The sequence below is a fragment of the Arvicanthis niloticus genome, chromosome 2, assembly GCF_011762505.2.
Source record: "Arvicanthis niloticus isolate mArvNil1 chromosome 2, mArvNil1.pat.X, whole genome shotgun sequence".
NCBI classification, from domain to species: Eukaryota; Metazoa; Chordata; class Mammalia; order Rodentia; family Muridae; genus Arvicanthis; species Arvicanthis niloticus.
Window position 1 is genome coordinate 112873435 of NC_047659.1, and position 17035 is coordinate 112890469.

At 40.2% G+C, this 17035-nt stretch overlaps 1 protein-coding gene across 9 annotated transcripts in view; it reads right to left on the reverse strand.

Annotated features, from left to right (window-relative positions):
- Nucleotides 1-17035, reverse strand: part of Kif16b (kinesin family member 16B) — a 291086-nt gene that overhangs the window by 220265 nt on the left and 53786 nt on the right. For all 9 annotated transcript variants that reach the window (XM_034494994.1, XM_076929869.1, XM_076929868.1 and 6 more), the window contains exons 11-12: nt 12561-12626; nt 9336-9395 (exon numbers count right to left, since the gene is read on the reverse strand). In XM_034494994.1, the coding sequence (XP_034350885.1) occupies nt 9336-9395; nt 12561-12626 (126 nt within the window). The remainder of the gene's footprint in view (nt 1-9335; nt 9396-12560; nt 12627-17035) is intronic.

Consider the following 17035-nt stretch of genomic DNA (forward strand, 5'->3'; position numbering starts at 1 on the left):
TCTTTGTTTAGCTCTATACCCCATTTTTTAATAGGATTATTTGGTTGTCTGGAGTCTAATTTCTTGAGTTCTTTATATATACTGGACATTAGCTCTCTATCAGATGTAGGATTGGTAATGATCTTTTCCCAATCTGTTGGTTGCTGTTTTGTTCTATTGACAGTGTCCTTTGCCTTACAGAAGCTTTGCAATTTGATGAGGTCCCATTTGTCAATTCTTGTTCTTTGAGCATAAGCCATTGGTGTTCTGTTCAGAAACCTTTCCCCTGTGCCTAGGTATTTGAGGGTCTTTCTCACCTTCTCTTTTATTAGTTTCAGAGTATCTGGTTTTATGTGACAGTCCTTTATCCACTTGGACTTGAGCTTTGTACAATGGGATAAGAATGGATTGATTTGCATTCTTTTACATGTTGACCTCCATTTGAGCCTGCACCATCTGTTGAAAATGCTGTCCTTTTTCCACTGGACAGTTTTAGCTCCTTTGTCAAAGATCAAGTGACCATAGGTGTGTGGGTTCACTTTTGGATCTTCAATTCTATTCCATTGATCTTCCTGCCTGTCTCTGTATCAATACCGAAGTTTTTATCACTACTGCTCTGTAGTCCAGTTTGAGGTCAGGGATGGTGATTCCCCCAGAAGTTCTTTTATTGTTGAGAATAGTTTTCACTATCCTTGGTTTTTTGTTATTCCAAATGAATTTGCAAATTGCTCTTTCTATCTCTATGAAGAATTGATTTGGAATTTTGATGGGGATTGTGTTGAATCTGTAGATTGCTTTTGGCAAGATGGTCATTTTTACTAAATTAATCCTGCCAATCCAGGAGCATGTGAGATCTTTCCATCTTCTGAGATCTTCTTCGATTTCTTTCTTCAGAGACTTGAAGTTCTTGTCATACAGATCTTTCACTTGCTTAGTTAGATTCACTCCAAGATATTTTATATTATTTGTGACTATTGTGAAGGGTGTCATTTCCATAATTTCTTTCTCAGCCTGTTTATCCTTTGAGTAGAGGAAGGCTACTGATTTGTTTGAGTGATTTTATATCCAGCCACTTTGCTGACATTGTTTATCAGGTATAGGAGTTCTCTGGTGGAAGTTTTAGGGTCACTTTAGTATACTATCATATCATCTGCAAATAGTGATATTTTGACTTCTTCATTTCCTATTTGTATCCCTCTGACTTTGTTTTGTTGTCTAATTGCTCTGGCTAGGACTTTCAGTATTATATTGAATAGGTAGGATGAGAATGGGCAGCCTTGTCTAGTCCCTGATCTTAGTGGGATTGCTGCAAGTTTCTCTCCATTTAGTTTGATGTTGGTTACTGGCTTGCTGTATATTGCTTTTTTTGCATTATAAAAATGCAACTCAAAAGAAATATATCAAGATTCTAAAGGAGCGACCTACACATGACCTACACAGGGCCTGCGCCAATAAGCAGGGACAAAGTTGGGTTGACTATGCTTTCTCAATAGAAAATAAAAAAAGAAAGAACCATGACTGCTGAAATGCCCATCATGGCCAATCCTGAATAATTGTGGAAGATCACAATACTGTCTCCACGCAGGCAAATGATTCGATCAATATGGTCATGTCCTTTACAGTAGTGCTTCAACCAATGGTCGTACAGTGGTCCCATTTGACTATCACCTAGTGATGCTACAGACATCTTACTTTGTGTCACTGTGCTGACATTAGGATGGAACTGCCTGATAATGAACCTCTCTGGATGTGTTCCCTCTGTTATAAATACATGATTGCTTTGTATAGTTTTCAACTTGCAGGAACAAGCAATACCTGATATAAGCCTGGCCATCAAGATCTTTCTCCTTCTGCAGAGTGACAACACTGTGCTCATTGACCACATTGTGTTTCAAGCCACACATGTAACAGCTCCTCAGAGCTCCTCAGTGCACTTTCTGATCTGGCACATTACAAACCCCAGATGTTTTAATGTCTCGGGCTAGAGTTTTGAATCATGAAATGGCTTAAAACAACTCTTCATGGAATGGCTTAAAACAACTTTTGATAAGGAAACCTATACTCCATGGCTATAAGTAATGTCTCAAAGTTTATGACCATAAATAATATCTTACCCATATATTAGTTCTTATGCCAAGAACAAGGAAGATATCACCAAAGGAGGAAGAGGAGAAAGTGGTGGTAGTGGTGGTGGTAGTGGTGGTGGTAGTGGTGATGATGGTGGTGATGATGGTGGTAGTGGTGATGATGGTGGTGGTGGTCATAGTTGTAATCATAGTAAAAGTAGAAGTGACTTCCCATGTTTTGGTGTAGGTTTTCCAGAAAGCAAGAGGATCCAGTGCCCTGACCAAGGAGATCCCGAGAACCACAGGAAACTCATTTTGCAAACCTACCATATTACAAGCCTACCAATTGGTGGCCCAGTTATTGGTCTACTCCAAATTCATCCAAATTCTCCAGTTCATGCAAGGAAACTGCAGACAAAAAAACTCTTTTATAGACTGCCATAATCTTGCAGAGACAAGTAGCTCAGCTGATTCACTCTGGCATAAAACATAAGTAGCATGCTTCTTCACAGAATTTAAACTCAGAAAACCTTAAGCCAAGAAAATATCCTGTTTGCATTTTATTATATTCTCTGTTACTTAAGAAGCTCTGAAAAAGTAAAGGCCCTGCCATCAATATGCTCCCCATCCCAGCCATGAATGCTGGTTCCCCAAATTCATGTATCCCACAGAGAAGGGCTAGTAAGCCACCAGCACAATTCAAAATTAAACTGTTTCCATTCTGATCTCTTAATCATATGGGTTCAAATACAGCCCAGCCACAACATACAACAGAGCAAACACCAACTGGGTATAAGATACACAATAATTCCCCTTAATAACCCCCCCAAAACAACAAAAAACAAAAAAAAACAAAAAAAAATCCCTTCAAGGTACTGTTATGCAATTAGTACACATTTCAAGAAAACTGCCTGTGTGAATGCAACCTGCTTATTCCCTGACACAGTTAGAAGCTATATGTGGGGTATGTGGCGCAGAGAAAATACAAACTCCAGCAAGACACTGGAGTGATCAGAAACTATGTCTACAACAAGAAAGCATGCAGTCTGTAGAAAATCAAGAAGAATAACCAAATATGGAGAGAGTCAACCAAGAACACTACCTAGCTCTAAGTCCCTGGCTATAGCATGGCTGCAGACATGCATGCTCTCTCCTACCACGCTATGTGCCACAGAGCCACCAGCTCTGTGCTGTAGCCCTGGCTGTCTGGGATTCAGTCTGAAGCACAGAGCTCAAGGAGCTCCTTGGAAGTAGGATAACATACCTTGGACAGTTTTCTTTAACTTATAGGACTCTGGGACAGAGAAACAAATGTGTGCAAGTCAATAAACCAAAAAGTAAGAAGGAGGCATGGGGTATTGAAATGAAGAAAGAATTCTCTTAATTCCACTTTTAAGAGGAAAGCTCAAAAAACAAAATATACATCAGCACTGTAAGATGGGATTTGTAATGTGCCAGACCAAAAGATGCACTGAGGGGTTTTGTGCAGCTGTTTCGTGTATAACTCTAAACACAATCAAAATGGGCAAGGTATTATAGCTATGCAAAAGGAGACCCAAAGCAAGCATACTCTAAAGCTCTTAAATGGTCAAGCTTGAGGAAGCTGGATTCATACTAAGAGGAAGCCAGTTGTAGTTAAATTCAGCCAACATGCTAGTCACATGGAGATGGGCTTTCTAAAAGGGACCAGAAAATCTTAAAAAGAAAAGGAAAGGCATACTGCCCTGAGAAGCTGGCAGTACAAACACACTTGCATCAGTCATGGCTAACCACAGAATAGAAGCTACTTCAGTGTTTAAAACCCAAGGAACTTCAATATAGGCACTGGTCACTCAGATGTGGTTACCATTAGCTGTAAAAGAATTGCTGGAAAGCCATCAAGGATGGTGGAGTCACCACAGGCAACAGGAAGCCAATATTATTACAAGACAAGGGGCAGAGATGATAGCATGTTTCTGGAGGCAGTGTACCAGGCAGAACCATAACCATTAGGGGCTAGTCCTTACTGGTAGGACCTGGGGTCATGGCAAAAAGGCATCTGCCACTAGAGATGCTGTTACTCTCCCGGTGGCTCAAAGGAGCCTGGAAAGGGGCATTCTGTGGACGTCAGTCCCCCATAGTACAGGATGGAGTAGAATGGAGCAAAGAATCCAGGATGTATCCACCTTTCCCCAGCATGGCAGATCTAGGGCAGCACTCAAACATGAAGGTACAAACACTCTCCTGGGCATCTGATTAAGATGCAGATTCTAAAAGCAGGATACATGGAGTGGTGTACAGACTCAAGGCTCTGTTTCCTGACCATCTCACAAATGCTGCTGATACTGTCACACCTGAAACAGGCCAGGTTCTAACTGATCCAAGCTACAGGTGGGCTATGATATAGAAAATCCAGCCACACTCCTCCCCAAAACAAAACTACATGCATGAGGCTCTCAAATAGGAGAAAAGTGCAGTAGAAAGCACAGGGGACTGAGGTCCGCAGAGCAGGAGGTGATGTTTCTTACCAGATCCTCACATTTGTATTGATCAAGGTTATAATGAGATAAAGTGGGTGGCCCCAGTGTTTATGTCTGAGGCTGTAGGTCCAAGTTCCTCAGGATATGACTATCCATAGACAGGACATTTAATTAAGTTAAAATTAATTAGCTGAGGTTATTAAGTTAAAGTGTAATCACTAGGGTAGATCTTGACCCTGTGTGACTATTTTCATCATGAGGAAAGCAGAGAATAACCAGTGACAAAGGCACCAAAGGAAAGGTCCCCTGAGGACACAGCAGAGGTGCTGTCCCTGTGCCAAGGAGAAAAGCCAAGGTTGACATATCCCCATCCTGGAGCTCCAGGTTCCAGGACTGTGGGAGACAGAAGAATCTGATATTTAAAACATCCAGTTAATGGGGTTTAGTTATGGCTCTCGTGGCACATTAACACAATGGGCTTCATTTTGTTTCTTACTGCTAACTTAATCCCATAGCTTTCATGCACACTGCTCTGTGAGAAGCAGAGCTGCAGAAGCTGGCTTACAGAATGACGACCAGATACAGTCCTCCACCAGCTCCAGCTCTTAACTGCCCATATGTCAGTCAGCACAAAGACAGAGGTAGAAACAGACAGTCAGGGACACAGGTTAATGCAGATAGTCATGACAACTGTATCAAACATAAAACCAAATGCTGCAAAGCACAGAGGAAAATAAAATCCATTCTAACTAAAAAGGTAGGGGTGGGGCAGAGGACTTCAGATGGATTCTGACAGGGTGACTAAGAAAGAGAATTATCCTAATGATGGAGCAACCCCAGCCAAGGATAGGAGTCACCATGAAAACAGATTCTTTGTGGCACTTGGGACCAGCATGTCATCCAGCAGGGAGGGTAGATATGCCAGGGGTAGTAGGACAGACTCACTATAGGGCAGGTGAAAATAAATAGAGGTCCCAAGCCTTTTGGGACAAAACCCGTTAGAAAATGAAGAATAATGAAAATGAGAAGGTAGATTAGGGAGCAAGAAAGGACACTGAGGACAGTCAGAGGACTGCCACATAGCGTCTACCTATGATGTACCTAAAGTAGGTTTTTAACCTGTGTGTTACAACCCTTACAGGAGTCACATATCAGATATCCTGTATATTATATACTTATAATTCGTAACAGTAGCAAAATTACAATTATGAAGTAACAATGAATTAATTTTATGGTTGGGGGGTTCCCACATCATGAGGAACTGCATTAAAGGGTCACAGAGCTAGAAAGGTTGAGAACCACTGGGTTTTTTAAATTTTTACTATTATTATTTATTTATTTATTTATTTATTTATTGTATGTGTACATTGTCACTGTCTTCAGACACACCAGAAGAGGGCATCAGATCCCATTACAGATGGTTGTGAGCCACCATGTGGTTGCTGGGAATTGAACTCAGGACCTCTGGAAGAGCAGCCAGTGCTCTTAACCACTGAACCCTCTCCAACCCTTTTAAAGAACATTTTTTCAGATTTATGTATTTATTTATTTAATGTATATGAGTACACTGTAGCTATCTTCAGACACATCGGAAAAGGGCATTGGATCACATTACAGATAGTTGTGAGCCACTATGTGGTTGCTGGGTACTGAACTCAGGACCTCTCGAAGAACAGTCAATGCTCTTAAGCTCTGAGCCATCTCTCCAACCCAAGAACCACTGTTCTAAAAAGACAAAAACAAACTTTCTAATGAATTATTTTCAAAGTGAAGGTAACGCCATTATCTCTTATCATGCTACCTTGGACCCAGGGAATCAGTTGGCATCAAGCACAATTTCAAAGCTGGCAACTAGGATATATGAAAATAAGTGTCACTACCCAGTAAGGAAAAGGCAACTGAAGCCTGAGATACAAGTTCTGAGTTTCACAGACCAAAGCCAGGGCTCCAGCCATGGTGGCCATGCTGTTACCAGGGCTGCTAAAACCAAGTCAGTACCTTTGATCAGAGCATGCATGTACCCAAGGGTCTGCCAGTGTCCTGATGCCAGACACCCACACCTCGAATGTCATTATTCCCAAGCAAGGGAAGTCACAGGCTGGGTGTAGACAGAAGGGAACCAAGTTGTTCCTTGCTTCTGAGCACTCAAGAGCTCAGAATGTGGTGAGATGCAGGGAAGCTCAATATTCAAGAGACCTTCACCATTCACCCGGCACTGACTTTAAATGCTAATGTCTACATTCGAAGACAGAGCCCTGTCTTACTGAAAACATGATGTCTGGTGATAAATTAACCTGGAGTCTCACATCTGGACAGGAAGGGAAGCATGCAGCACTGGATGCAAGACTGGTTTCATGCACAAGTGGCCAACTTAATGGAACACACTATAGTCCTGGGACCCTGGCATATATGTAGCAGAGGACTGCCTTATCTGGCCTCAATGGCAGAAGATGTACCTAATCCTGTAGAGACTTGAGGCCCCAGAAAAAGGGGATTCCTGGAGAAGGGGAAGCATTTTCTCAGAGGCAAAGGGGAGGGAGAATGGGATGAGGAACTGTGTGGAAGGGGAGACTGGTAGCAGGGCAATGCCTACAATGTAAATAAATAAAATAATTAATTAAAAAAGAAAGAAATGCAGGAGAGGGTTGTAGAAAGCACACAGATATATATCTGAGGAACAGTAACTAATAGCCATAAAGGATCTTCAAAATAAGCATTTGAGTAGCACTCTCTATCCCAACCATAGGCAGTATATTTCAAACGGATATGGAGAGAACCTTAAAGCTCCCAATGAGACCAAAGATGAGCACAGACCTAGCGTCCAGACAAGAAGGGGAGGACAGGACACTGTCCCTGCTATTCTCATAACCTTTAACAGCATACATTCTCCTTGTCTGCAAAGTCTTGAAAAGTAAAGATAATGAGATGACTGTGAACTGGGATTTGAATCAGAAAAAGATTTAACTTTGAAACCCAGAAGCACTTTAAGAGGGAGAAGAAACTATCTGGAAAATTCCAGAGGTTTTACTGTTGTGATTTTGCAGTAAGGTCAGAAAATCCAGCATAAAAGTAGTTCCAGTGTAGGAGTATCACTCCAAGTCAACTTTACACTCAAAGTACAGGGGAAGGATGCCTCAGCAGCAGCAGCAGCAGCAGCAGCAGCAGCAGCAGCAGCAGCAGCAGGAGGAGGAGGAGGAGGAGGAGGAGGAGGAAGAGGAGGAGGAGGAGGAGGAGGAGGAAATGGAGTTTAAGGCTTACAATTTATTGCTGCTGTGCCTCTGGTCCTACCAGGTACAACTTCTGCTAATAATTTTCAAAGAGTCTATTAGCCATGATGTCTCTTGTTCTTTAAATAGGGAACACTTAATGCTGCATCTTTGCAAATTTCTTAAGGGAAGTTACACCTTGTCATGGAAGGTCAAAAGGCCTGGCTGGGCTTTAGAGGCTGCTACTGTACAACTCGGAGTGCTTTCAACCTCAGGAACAAATACTTTTACCTCCCAGGCAGTGCTTATTCTACCACAACTATCCTGAGAGGTGAATGCAGTCTCTGTTCAGCTTCATGTACCACTGTCTCTCAACAAAGGCAGGCTGCGGTGTAGCTCGGTGGAAGAGCACTTGCTTTGCATGTCTAAAACTCTGGGTTTAAACCAGAGCACTACTGAAATAATAAGCAGATAAATAAATTCTGAACAAGGGAAACAGTGCTGAAGCATGACACCTCAAAACAGCATGCCTTTCTCCTTAGGAACGGGACACCTGAATATAAAAGCCCTCACTTAACATTGTCATTTGTGCTCCTGTCATTTGTCCCCAGGAGCATCAACCCGCTCCCACCAGAATAGAAAGAAGCTGAGCATCACCTCCACCTCCATGAGTCTTCATAAGCCTGGAGTGGTGCAGGCCACCTTCCAAACAAATACAAGGAGATAAGGTACAGTGCTGACCCTGACTCTGAGTCTGTTGTTAGATGAGGCTCAGTGGCTAATCCAGGCCTTCAAGTCTGCCCTCACAGACCGGTCAGCAGGCATGCACTTCACATAGAGAACACCCAACTTCATGCACTGTGGCTCATACAGCTGAGGCCCTGTCAAGCTCGGCCAGCCAACATTACATGGAGCTTTGTTTTTATCCTTAGAGCACTTCACTAGAACTCAGAAGCAAACCTCAGCATCAACAGCCTCCGAGTGGCCTTTTTTAAAGATAAGCAACCACATGCATCAAAGCACAAAGTTCAAACTCAACTCTAAACCCTGTGTAGTAGTCTTTTTACCACTTAAGTAAGCTGAAATAAATTCCCATTTTGTAGCACAGAGCATGAAAAATGGAGACCAAAATTAAAGACGTCCTTTCACAGTTGGCAGAAATGCATATAACCATCATCTAGCCACTGAGACATGGAGAAATTGGACAGGAGAGCAGTAGTCTAGAAATTCCTGTAATCTAATCATGCTATGCAAGTGTGTTCTATAACGATGTCATAAATTCATTTTGTTCTTAATATATTGCTTTTATGTTGACTTTAACAAAATAGAAACAAACTGTATTCTCCTTGAATAATAGAATTTTAAATGTACTGAGCCAAAAATGGAGGAACTCCAACAAGTAAAAGGGTATGCCTAGGAAAATCACGGTAACTTATGAATGTCACAGCTCACCATCATCCACAACCTTAAAACTATCCTCAAGGCCACCTGCTACAGGTCCCAATCAGCTTCATCGATCTTACTTCAAGCAAAGCCCAACCAACCATATTTCAGATGAGAGAGGGAGGTACCCACTTAGCTGGCACAGTGGCATAACAACAGTAAGACACTTCCACAGCCCTTACTTTCAATATATTCTGGGTTTCATTCCACTTGTTTGTCCATTCCTTGGTCAATTCTTGGACCTAGGAACAAAAACATAAACATATAATGATTTTATTAAAAATTAACATAATGTTTATCTTGAAAGCTTCTAAATGTATACACAGTATGCAAAGATGAACTAAGTGTGTGTGTCTATGTGTGTGTGTGTATACACACACACACATAGACACACACACACACACACACACACACACACACAGGTGGACTTAAAGAAGTGACTTTTTTGGATTATTAATCACTTACAACTCCAAGGATGACAGTAACACATTAAGTGTGTTTATTTTTCCCTGGCTGTACTTTAAGAAATAACCATTTACTTCCCTTTCTAATTGGATGTGGTGATTAAATCACCTTAGATGCTGCAGTTTTCTTTTAGGAGATAATTTGCTTTTGTAACTAATTAATGGGGTTTATAAATCTCATTCTACCTTTGGGTAAAGGGGGGGAAAGATGCTTCTTTACTTGATTCTTTCAGACACAGCAAAATTCTATTGATAGAAATCAGTTCCTTTTCAGTGGGCTGTAACTCAGGGAAGGAAAGAGCCCCATAGTAGAGTTTGACATGGTGACTGTTTCTCAAAGTAATCAAGTTTTCATCTAGTTACAGAAAATTTTTTAGATGATCCTCATGATTAATTCACTGAGAAGCAAAAAAGTCAACCCGAATCAAGAGGTCAGAAAAAACTGAAATGAAAAATATGCAGTGTGGAACAGAAGGAGTGGCTACAGGACAGGGACAGCTGGCCTCTCAGGGTTTACCTTCTGTCACCTGACTGCCTCCCAATCCACAGCAGAAACCACCTCCCCTAAGCCCCTGCTCTCCCCACCCAAAACCCCTCATGTGAGGCGCCTGCTCTATCCTCCTAAGGGAAAGGCACTCACTCTCCATGCTCACTGAAGCACAGCAATCCCCACTAACAGTGTGTGATGCTGGCAAGGAAATGGGGATCTGTGGTGGTCATAGAGGGAGACAAACCTACCTGACTGACAAGCAGCAGCCATTCGCTTACCACAAATAACTATGGGGTTCTAAATAAACTTTATAGATGTTCCTCCTTTCACTGTTATATGTGTCAAAATCTGTCTTCTTTGTGAACAAAAATACAGGAGTGACGAGACACACAACCCCATCCATATCATTTCCTGCCTGTCTCCAATGCTTTGATAAGGCTGTAGTGATGGTCAGAAACCAATCATACCCATGGATCCTTCAAAGGACAGTAGTGAGCCACATGACCACTGGGGCATTTTGGTTTTTTGTTTTTTTTAAAAAAATCTTTCAGAAAAGGATATGCTAATATCTTTTCTCCTTGAAGAGTCAAGGAAAGAGTGACAATACTCAATTTTTTTTATCTATACTAACAAATGAGTAGACACATAAATAGAAAACATTCAGCAAATGAATATACCTTGTACCATCATACATGTCCTTATTGAAGAAAGATGACCCAATCAATAGCAAAGAGACCCATATCAGGACAGGTGCCGAGTGAGAAATTTTGGAATGCTTAGTTGTAAATGGGATGTCTATATCAAAGATGGAGCCCCGGGGCTAAGGAGTGATAGTGTGTGTGTGTGTTTGGGGTTTTTGTTTGATTGGCTAGTTGGTTTGGTTTGGTTTGGTTTGGTTTGGTTTGGTTTCAGCCTGCTTGTTTTCTAAAGCAAAAGAGAGTGTGAAGTTAGGTGGGGGAGGTGAAGTACAGAGGAACTGGCTTGAGAAAGCATGATCAGATTATCTTGTGTGAAAATATTTTTTTCAATAAAAAAAAGTAAAAATCCATCCATTTCAAATATAATCAAACTCTCTGAGCTTTTACAAAGTTCTAAGTATGCCTTGGAGTTATCGCTGTGTTTAAATCAGATAGTCTTTATTAAAGGCATTAACAAAATCCATATACGTGCTCTATCTCTGTCAATGAGACTGAATAATAAAGCAGGTGGCAAGTATTTAGAAAGGTCAGTAAAAGCTAGGCAAGCACTTAGAGAACTTTATGATTAAGATGGGCAACTATTTCCAACACAGCATGAAGAGTGAGCGCACTCTAATTAATATGTTTATTGCTTTCTATTAACTTGCAGAGCATTCCTGAAACCTGTAATTGATAAACAACCACACCCAGATATTCCATTGTACTTAGGATTAGAAGGGGTAAAATATAAACTTTCATAAAAAAATAAGAATTAAGAAATGGATATTTTCGCTGACACTGTTATTAGATATTAACCAAAACAATTAACCAAAACAAGTAAGAACAAGTTCCTAACTACAGCTCAATGTGAACCTCTCACACTGTGGTTTCTGAGTTTTTACCATCAGACCATGTGTTTTCCTTTATGGCTCTTTTAATCATTCAGCACCAGGAAAAAGAAAATGTGAACTCCTAAACAGCTTTTATTGTCTTTCTCTTTTCCCAGAGGGCAAAAAAAAAAAAAAAAAAAAAAAAAAAGTAACATGATAGAACCATGTCAGCCATAAGCTAGTTTTTAAAAATGCAAGCGTCAAAGCCAGCCCTGTCATGCCCCTCTGACAGAGCATCCTCAGCTCTGGTCCCTCACTTCTGTTCCCTTCCTGCCTCTTAACTGGACCCTGACCTGAAATATTTTCAGTCCAGAATGCTGAATATTCCATGGCAAAGTCAAGGGCTCCAGAAAGCTAAACAGTACTTAGCTCTAAGTTGTGGGGATAACTGTGAATGTTAACTGTCTAAGGTCTCTGCCTGCTCTGCTGGTTTTGTGGCCCCATTCTTTGTAAGGAGACCTGCTGTGACCTTAACTGAAGCAAGTCACTATGTGCCCTTTATGTTCTGTGTACTAACATGTAAACATGCAGTACATAGAAAGCTAACTATTACTCATCTTGAAACATTATCATGGGCCACATATGGTGGTATATAACTGTAAACATAGCATTCTGAAGGCTGAGACAGAAACACCATGAATTCAAGTACAGCCAACACTATACAGTGATATTCTGTCTCAAACACAGGAACCAGACTGTGGCCATAGGGTTGGTATTAGAGATCAGTATAATGAAAAAAGTATGTCCCAACCAGTGGGAAAGACAAGTGTTCTACTCAATGGTGAGAATTTAGGGATGGACAGTCTCGGGTTGCAACAAACATGGACTTAAAAAATAATGTCAAAGTTGACATGAAAACACAGTAATAACTCAAGCCATAACTTACTCTTGCTTCATTCTGGTGAAGTTTTTCCTCCATACTTAAAGCTGTAGGGGAGTCCAAGAGGGCAATCTACAATTTAAATCACAAAGACATCAGCAATTAATAGACAAAAATGAAGCACATCAAGGGCTTCCCCAAATTACCAAAGAGTTTCAGAAAAAATATTAAATAGTTATAAAAGGTAATTTCTCATATATCCTCCAAAGTATTATTTATCATTAAGTCTCTAATCCATGGAATATATATGCTATAATACCAAAACCATGACATTACAGTGTAGAAGCTACATCTGCAATACAAATGCCGTAACAACCATATTTCACTAAAGTCAAACACATCTTAATCCCTATGGTTTTAAAATTTTCTTTCTCTGATGTACACAAAGAACAAAGTTTAAAAGTAAGACATCTAAGTCTTGCTTAACAGTTCATCCACATTGAAGGATGCAAACAAACTTCACTTGTTTCACTGCGCATGGCATCCAGTAAATGATCTGGCTATGCTACAATCTAAGTTCATTTCTTTACCCATGCTACAAAAGGGTATACTCCGAAGTGATAAACACCAAAATCCAGTGGGAACCTAGAATCATTCAGCAGCCTGGGACTCACGTGCATGTCTAATAACTAAGGCTGGACCTGAGGAGCAGAAGCATAAGTGCCCTATTCTGTCTGCTGCTCTTGCTGCCGAAGACAACACAGGAGCAAACAGAAAGAATCCAGCACCCAGGCAAGAAATTAACAGAACCATGTTTATATTAGGTTATTGCCAGGGGCCAGCCCCAGCCTTTTAGGGTTTGTAGCTGAGATGTAACACAGAGTTGGATGAAAGACAAAGCCTGATGATCTCCTGCCTTGTAACTCTAACTGTACTGGGGGCTAAAGCTGATGGCTTCTGGAAACTTAATACTCTCTTGCTTATTCTGTGGCTGAAAACTGCTGGCTTCTTGTCTCTTTAACTCTCTGTGCTTAATAAGCAATGGGGAAACTTAACTCTTTGTTAGTGTTCTGTGCCTAAATAAACTCTAAAAACTTAACTCTATTACAATCACGTGCTTTAATAATCACTGAGAACTTAACTCTTTAACTCATTATTTGTGCTAAATAAGTGCTAATTTCTAGTGAATTAGCATATGCTGTTTAGCAGTGGGGAATTAAGTAAAAGGATTTATTGTTAGAGCTCCTTCTCTGTCAGCCAGGAGCTCCTCACTGTCCAGGAGAGAGGCTTGTAGCTTGTTAACTCTTTTTGAAAATGGCTACATCCTTTTTCTTTATTGCTTTCAGCCTTTTTATAGCCTTTAGACCAAAAGTTCTCTATGTAAGAATTACCTCATTGATAAAATGGTACATATAAGGGAAGCTACAGAAAGGCATCAATAACAAGTTCAAAGCAATAATTCACCCTGTAAGCTCATTATAAGTTCAAAGCAACAGTTTTTACATAGCCTTGACTTATCACAGTGCACACCTGTGGCTTCATCCTTGGAACTGAATGTTTTTCCCTGAACATAAATTTATTCCAAGCCTTTATCTCTTTTTAGTGTAATTATGAAAGCTCATTATATTTCTTATTATGCAGCCTTTACTATTTATGAGGAGTGGGTACATTCTATTCTTGACTCTAACTTTATTACATTTTTATTGCTAAACAACTAAAACCATCTTAAAGCTTTCTAAAATTATCTGACTCAAATCAGGAATTCTATGAAATAATTAATTCACCTAAACAGCATTAATTCATGAAAGTTCATCTTTATGTTGACCCACAAGAAATCTGCTCAATAGGGTGGATTAAAGCCCAGAACTCTTAGGCTATGTAACAATGACAGGAAAGGCATATCAGCTGCAGGAAGCAATCCTGAGATAAAGTCTCTTGGGACCCTGCCTTTCAGAGCTCATCCATTGTAAGCCATGCAAGATAGTGGGCCACCTCTCAGAAGGCCACCTGCTAGCCTTAGTCTTGCCTAAATGGCTACTCACAGTTTATTGTAAATGAAAATGGCATAAGCCAATTATCCTGACTATTGGCTAGTTTAAGATAATGTATTAAGAATATTTGGATAAAACCCTTTCATTTTTTCTTTAAAAATTTTATTTCCATTGTTCGATATTCACTGCATGGGTAAGCTGTTGTTGCTTTCCTGACTGATGTAAATTCAGGTTTTAAAATCACTTACTTTACCAGCAATGTCACAATAACTATCCCTGTACCAACTGCCTACAGTATACATGGCCATATCAACAGAACACATTGCCTGGAGAACTCCCTGGTCACCATATGATCCATCCCTACAGTGCCAGCATAGCTTTCATTACTACCTACCATTCTTAGGTCTTCTTCAGTTCAGCTAACCATTCAACTGAATGACTATGGCCACAATGAGTCTCTGTGATGAACAGAAGGCATAGCTACTCAGTGGGGAAGTACAAGTATAAAACCCAAAGGCAAAAGCCTGGTGGCAGTCTCTAAAGTACTCCTTTGGCTATCCACACACAGGGTAGAGATTCACATGGGCATGTATGCAGCCCATCTTGGTTTTGAAATCTATAGGCCATAGTAGCAGTTCAGCGAAACATACCTTACAGGCACACACCATACTGGGGCCTTTTGAGGGGCACACCCCATTACAGGAGTCACTTGTCTCAGAAGGCCCAAAGGTATAGCTTCTCAGCTGCCATCTTAAGCTTATATATTGTCTATCTTTTTTTTTTTAGAATTTATTTATTTATTTTATGTAAGTACACTGTAGCTGTCTTCAGACACCCATATGAGGGCATCAGATCTCATTATGGATGGTTGTAAGCCACCATGTGGTTGCTGGGATTTGAACTCATGACCTCTGGAAGAGCAGTCAGTGCTCTTAACTACTGAGCCATCTCACCAGCCCTATACTGTCTATCTTAACATAGATAAAATTCATCATGTTGAGGATTATTTTTATCATTATAAATGTTGCCTGGCTATACAGCTGGCATCTACTTTTATCCAGTTTACAAATATGAAAATTAAACTAAAGCCTGACCCCTTTGCCAAGATGCTATATACTCAAAAGTATTCATTGTATTGGACATTTTCCACATGTTCTGGAAGCAATCTGAAATAATTTTTCTACAACTTATGCTTATACTGTTTCTTCCCTTTCCTGTTAAGTTGTGATGTTTTTATTTATTCCTTCCATAGCAAGGGAAGTCATGCTAGGTTGCTTGAACTGCAGCCTCATTCTTAGTCTGAACTGTGTTGATTACATCAAATGCCTGTGATATTATGTGCACCTGCTGCATCTCCACTCAATTTTGCCAACCTTGCTATCACGGAATGAGAGCATTCTCTGAGTCAAATGTATGTAGCTCTCTCTCTTCTATTTCCAAGTGTTTTGTGTTTTCCTTCTTGAAAGTTGATATCCTGACTGATTTTAACTGAGAACTGCACTCTATATCATGACAAAGTAATCTTGAGCTAAGTGCATCGCTCTTTCTACCGCATTCTCCTTCTTTGTGTGTTAACTGATAGGACTCTATCTATTCCTACAAGCATCACTACCTGCACTTGACTCTGTGCCCTTGTCTCAAACACCTCTCTTAAAAGCCTCTACAAAGTTGTTCTGTATTTCCATTCTAACACTGGGCTTGAATATAAAGATGAGGAATCCATTGTGCCTCTGTCTTCTTAGCCTGGGTTTTCTTTGCTACTTAATTTTCATTGTGGATTTCACTTCTATTTTTATTAACTGACTTTTTTCAAATATATTTGTGAAAAATTGAAACATTTATTTCTATAAAATTAAAAGTGAAAAGATTTGTAAATACAACAAAGCACTTGATAAAAGAATGTACTCAGAGGCCAACTTCATTAATCATATGAGAAGTACAAAGTAAACCATTTTGTGACACACAGCCATCAAAATAGTTAATGACAAGTGGATAGCATGGAGGCTGAGCAAGCACCTGCAGAGACTGAACCAGAACTGCTACATGCTGGTGAGGAATGGGAATGGCACAACTACTTTAAAACCTAGAAGTACCGCTGGAAATTATGCATTTGATATGTATACTACTAACACCAAGTCTTCTTAGGCATATGTGTCACAGAAATATATCTGTATGTGCACTAGAAGTCATGTAAAATTCTACAACAAACATAGTAGCTCCCCAAAAGTGAATCAGATAGGAAACCCCCCCCAAAGTAAATAAAAAATTGATGGAAAGATGAACTAGGAAATGTTTGTGTGATAGAATAAATAAGAGTAAGTAGGTCTTTACCTACATGTAACAACATGGATGAACCTCATAAACATGGTGCTAGATAAAAGACACTAGATCCAAAGAATACATACTTCAAACTACCATGTATATAAAGAATAAAAGTGTGGGCGGAAGAAAAAAAAGAATAAAAGCAGGCAAATCCAAAATCTCTGACTCAAATGATGAGGAAGGTGGGTCCTCACAAGAGTACCAGAGCAGCTCCTAACATGGTGATGA